General features: G+C 47.9%; 1 protein-coding gene across 1 annotated transcript in view; it reads left to right on the top strand.

Moving 5' to 3' along the window:
• The first annotated feature begins 480 nt into the window (after positions 1–480).
• The window catches only part of DDX10 (DEAD-box helicase 10), a 199,064-nt gene continuing 193,544 nt past the window's right edge, over positions 481–6,000 (top strand). Inside the window, exon 1 of the mRNA XM_075713234.1 lies at positions 481–669. Coding sequence (XP_075569349.1) covers positions 481–669 — 189 coding nt within the window. The remainder of the gene's footprint in view (positions 670–6,000) is intronic.

Raw genomic sequence — 6,000 nt, 5'->3', positions numbered from 1 at the left:
CGTATTGCACAGGACGAAATACACGACAGCGCTAAGCACGCATTCCTTTGCTAGGAAGGCTTTTTTGTGTCTGTTTCCCCTTTTATAAACTCAATCATAGAGCGCACTTCGCACGCTGCGCCAAGAGCTCGTGTTTTGCGTTGCATTACACAAGTGCGAGCGTTCTCCTGTGCAACCGCTCCACCTTCCCACAGGGCGGGGAAGGCCCAGGGCACCGCCCCTGGCGCCGGGCCGGGCCGAGCGGGGCCGAGCGGAGCCGAGCGGGGCCGAGCGGAGCCGAGCGGGGCCGAGCGGGGCCGAGCGGGGCCGAGCGGAGCCGAGGAGGGCCGAGCCCAGCCGAGGGGGGCCGAGCCCAGCCGAGCGGGGCCGAGCCGAGCGGGACCGGGCCCTCCCCCGGCGGCGCGGCCGGCTGACGCGCTCGGCCTGCGCCCAGCCCCGCCCCGCGGCCGTGTGCGTCCCACGCGGGGCGGCGGGGGCAGCATGGGCCGGGCCGGGGGCGATGGCGGCGGCGGGCCGGCGGCGATGGACCCGGTGCGCAGCTTCGAGCGCTGGAAGAAGAAATACACCCGGCGGACGAGGAGGCTGCGGCTGCAGCGCAAGGAGCGGAAGCGGCCCGAGTGGCAGGTGGAGCGGGAGACCATCGGCCGCCTGGTGCAGCGCTACCCCGAGGTACGGCGGGCGCGGGGCGGCCGGGCCGGGAAGCGAAGCGAAGCGAGGGGCTTTGCAGGGCGGGGACGGGAGGGCACCCGCCGGTGGGCATGGCGGGCCTGCGGGGGGGTAAAAGCGGCCCCTCTCCTTCTGTGGGGTGGGGGGTAGGGCTGGAGGGGGGGGTCGGATCTGTGAGCGGGGGGTCCTGGGCAGGGGTGGGCAGCCTTCCTAGTTGGGGTTGTCAGGCCTGTCAGGGCTCTTCCTCTGGCTGCTGGCGGTGCCCATAGGTAACGGGTTTGTTGGGTGACGCTGCTCAGTGGCAGGCAGAGGGGCTTTCACCTCCATGAGGCAGGCGTGATCCTCCGTTCCCTTCCTTTCTCCCCCCAGGCGGAGGAGGAGAGGGCAGTACCCGCGGTGCCAGTGTTCGGGGGGTGGGGGTGGCTGTGGGCAGGCTGCGGAGCCGGGGGAGCGAGACCCTCAGGAGGGGAGCGAGGGGTTGAGAGCGCAGTGAGGAGGAGGAGGAGGAGGTTGGAGCAGATGGTGGGAAGGGTTGTAACCAGTGGCCCTTCTGACCAGGCAGCACGGGGTGTCTCACTGTTGGAGATGGGACGTGTTTGTCTCCACAGAAGATGCTCTACAGGCTAACATCACACTAGCAGAGTATGTTTAACCTCAAGTCAGGAAGCAGATATTTGAATATTAGAGCCAGGGTGTTGGTTTTGTCACCTAGATTCCCTTGAATTTCTCTGGGAGACGGCCGGCTTCTGAGCCACACTCATTAGCGGAAAGTGCTGTAATTGGGAACAGCGGCTTAGATGTGCTCTGCCTGTGGGGCTGCTCTACGTTCTGCCAACTTTTGCTGAATTTGCAGCTGCTGCTGGGGAGGAGCATGGCAGTGGGTACCTGGTTATGCAGCACTCCGTGTAGCTGACAGTAGAGACTTTTTGGTGGTTGTAATTTGATTGAGCAGAAAGTAATGACGAGGTATAGAAGAAACACATCTGTTATCATGAAGGGGTCGTGATAGCTCCTTTGGTTAAGATTCAGTAAGTTAGTATTCTGAAGCTTCGCACAGTCATTGGCTTTACTGCTTTGAAAGCAAATGGTATGCTTCCAAAGATGGTCAAATTACTGTTTTGAATGACAGGTTATTTCTTAGGGAAAAAAATTGACTCATCATTCATTGTTTTTATGATAAAAATTAAAGATGGTAACTGCATAAATGATTAATACATTTTTGTTGTGGATAAATTTTGAGTTAACTTGTTTTGGCAGTATCTTTCTACTCACTGTAGAAATAGAGGACTTAGGTGCTGACTGTGAAAGCAGACTACTCAGATTGTTAGAAGCTTGTATTTTTCTGGGTGGGATGACCACTGGTAGGTATGTGTATTTCATTGTGGAATGAAAAACCTCCTTCATTACTGCAGTACTGTTGGACTGCTTGTTATAACCTAGACATAGATGGTTGCCTCTGCGTGGTCTCTGGAGAGTGTGTGTCTGAGCAAGAGAGAGAAACTGAGTTAAAGCAACTTGGCAAAGGCTGTGTACAGAGTTTGTGAACTGTGTGCAGATCCCAGGGTGGTGGGCTTATTGCTTATATACCAAATTGCAGTATATATACAGTAGATTGCTTTGTATTTCCGTGTATTTGAACACAGGCAGGGAGATGTGTAGTGAATTTAGTTTTGCGTGTTGTCAGGCCCTAATATTTTCTAAGTTTGATAATAGCTTGCATTTACTTGATAATGCCATATGCAGATTAGGCTGCTGAGTTACCTCAGGGTACTATGCCAATAGCTAGCTATTCTTTTTTCTCTCTCTCTTGTTTTGGAGTCCCATCACTGGTCATTTAATACTCTGAGCAGTAGTCTCGTAGATAAAGTGGTTGAGTTCAGGGGATAGCTTGCCCTCCCTCTTACAGTATATTGTCTAGCATTTCCAGTGTGAGAATGACTGCAATGGATAACCGAGACAAAATTAAACGGTAATGAAGAGATAACCAAGATACGTCGTTACTGGATTTTTTTTTTTTTTTTGTCATTTGTTGACATGTGATGGTGAATGTGTGGCAGCATAGATGGAAAACGTGAAATTTAGTTTCAGTGTGTCCAAATCTTGGGACCATTTTCTGTGTTATGTGTTCATAGGTGATCTGTTATCTGTTGATGCAGTGACTTTGTTGCCTAACTGTAAGGCTGTTGATGAACATTGTCTTTTCCATCCAGTTGTGCTCATGAAAAGCATTAACAACTAACTGATGTGCTGGGGAGCTATTTGTGTAAACTGTTTCTATGCCAAATTAGTCAAGTTAGATCGGAATACCATTTAAAGTACTTGAAATGAGCTGGCTGCTCTCACCTTGAGCAGATTAGAGAGAGCTCACAAGTACAGATTCCCAGCAGATTAGAGGAGGTAATAACTTCTGACGGGGAAACTAAGTAGAAGTTCATGTTGTTTTCTACTGATACATGTAGATACAGAATACATCTATCTGAAGATCTACCTCTAACACCAAGCCTTCTTACTCCTGCCATTTGGACTTTATTTAAAAATAAATCAGTATCCTTGGAGTTTAATGGTACTACAACAGATCATTCTTGTGCTCCTGGAAGCTTGTAGGGCAGAGAAATAATATAGGAAGCTTTGTGACATGGCCTGTCCTAACATTCCTGTGCCTTGCTCTTTTCACACGGTTCTCACTTTTTTTCCTTCTTGGACATCTTTGAAAGAGCTAGGCTTATGCATGTAATGATTTTTAAATTGATTTAGAGGAGTTTAAGGTAGAAGAGCAGAACTCTATGTCTCCTTTGTGATTAATACATCAGTTCTTACTGGGTCATCTGGAGTTAAAAATAAGTTGACCACTGAAATACTTAAAGTAGCCTTAATTATATGGAACAATTTTGCATTGCTGCAATAGCGCATTTCATATGTCACAAACCTATTAAAATCTATCCTTTTAGTTGCATATAATGGATTGCTTGAATTCTTTTTTGGTGTTAGTAAGATAGTTTTCCTGTAGGCATACTGTTTTCCTATGTGGACAGTCTCTTGGCTGAAATTAAACTCAACCTGTATGCATCACTGAGTTGTTATTCTTTAGCATGCAAAATAAGAAGACTGAGAATTAGCCCAATATGCAATATTGCATATGATACATAATATCTTCAAAATTATCAATTGAACTTGGAAGTATTTGTCAGAAATTCCAATTTGTGAAAGTCAAAAAAAGACTTTTATACTGATTTCTGATAGGAGTTTTTCCCCCCTTCCAGGAATGTACTAGCTTAAAGTACATGCTTCTCAGCACAAGTAGGTTTTATAAAAATTATAAAAAACCTTTAAGGTTTCTAAGTAATGTTTGGCAAAAGTTTAATTGCTCTGCTAGGACACAGTGCAGGTTTGAAATCTACCTTGCAAAAGCTTTGTCTTGAAATATGTCAAAACCAAGTTTTAATAAGGGTGTTACTACCTTTTATCTAGAGATCAAATTCACACATTAAGTTAGTGTTCTTGTTTTTACTAGAGAGAGCTAGGCTGAAAAGAGTAGTGTTGTGATCTAGGTGCTTTAAACATGTATAAACCCTCAGGAAAAAAATAGTTTCATTTTCTATAATAGGCAGAGCCTGCGGAAGGCTTGGTACTTCAAGGAGATACAAGACTGATCTGACAGCTCAGTAGCTCTTCATTTGAGGCCTTCTCTGGAATTGTTATCACAAGTTGTCAGGAACATCTGAGGACCATTTTGCTTGGTCCCTGTATTGGGAGATTTCTGTTCAGCAGTCTGTTAGAGATAAATGATACCTATTAGAAGTCCACAAGTTGTGTAAGCTCTGAGTTTGACATTTGGAAATCTCAGTTTATGGATGCTAGTCATTATGAATTCAAAGCTATGTAGTCTAGCTTCCTCTTCATCTGCTCAGGCTTCATAGATACAGTAGTCTCTCTTTTTTTTTTTTTTTTTTTCCCCCCCTGAGTTCTGTGTGGGTTTTTTTTTTTTTTTCCCTGTCCTGCTGCTATTGATTGTTGTGAATTTTGCCAGTGGAAGCTGTCCACATCTTTTGATGATCTCCTATCAGCTAGAACAGACTTGAAATTATTACATTTTTCTTAAGATCTCTACTTGACATCTCAGCATTTTTGTAAATCATTCAGCCAACTTACGGACTCAAACACATGCTTTTGCAGGTTTTGTGTGTGTGTGCACATGTAATTAACAGCTCTCAAGTATGCTGTAGAGGTGGATGCATACAGAGAAGTAAATTAGTAGGTGTCAGGACAATGAACTACTTTTTAGTATGTTTTTTACCCTGTAGGACAGCTCTAAAAAATTAAATATACCAAGTGCTAGAGGTTGGTGAGCTTCAGGACGTAGATGGAATCTTCTTGTCCCAGTCAGGTAGATCAAGATTGCTGCAGTTCTGGGTCCACAAGTCCATCCTGCAGCGAGGGTGAGCATGTATTCCCGGTAGGTACACGTGTGCACACACACTCATGTCCAGCCACAGATGAAGACAGACAGAGCAGTGCCTTTATCAGCATCTGTGCAGACACGCATACAGTGCTTGCACACACATGAACAGCACAGGTGGCACGTACTGTTCCTTTTGGTCTGATCAGGATTAATGTCTGCTAGTGAAATACGTACCCACACCTGCAAAATGGGTCTGTCCGGTAGCTGGCATTAGCTACTCAGCCTGCCCCAGAGCTGGCCTCAGGCCCCGGTTTCCCCAGGTGCTGGCACCGGCACCCTCCAGCCTCTGAGGTTCGTGTCCCACCCCAAGGTGCCGGCACCCTGCTCTCATGCTGCTGCCCACCAGTCTGGCTTGAAGGTTGCTGGTGGTCTCTCACACAGGGTCAGATTAGTCGGTGTGCCTGCACAGAAGGTGGATGGAAAGAATGTAAGAGTAATTATTATTATCAGTAGTAGTAAATAATTATCTACATAATCATATAAGAATACTTAGTAAGACTGTAGGGCCGGCTGTGGTGATGGGGTGCGGGCCCCGGTCAGACAAGCGTACGGACCAGCCAGCTGTTACCCAGCACCAGGGCCTTTTATCTCCTTTTTCCTCTATTTTCTCACGCTGGTTCCTCCCCAGTCCACCTTGATCCCTCCCTTTCCCTGCCTCTGACCCTTCCCCTAAACATCCCATAACAAGTCTTGCACGTTCCCACACCCCCCTTAATACACCTTGTGAGAAGTTGTACAACGTCCCCAGATGCTTTTCGGCTGCAGCCCCCGTGAGCCCCACGCCCCTCCTCCGGGCGCTCACCCCCGCCAGCCTGGGGAGGGGGCGGCCCCGCTGGCTCCTCGGTGGGCTTCACCCAGGGACCACGGGCTGGCCG

The sequence above is a fragment of the Pelecanus crispus genome, chromosome 1 (genome assembly GCF_030463565.1).
Source record: "Pelecanus crispus isolate bPelCri1 chromosome 1, bPelCri1.pri, whole genome shotgun sequence".
NCBI lineage: Eukaryota > Metazoa > Chordata > Aves > Pelecaniformes > Pelecanidae > Pelecanus > Pelecanus crispus.
Note: the sequence above shows the minus strand (reverse complement) of the source record. Positions and strands in the feature narration are given on the sequence as shown.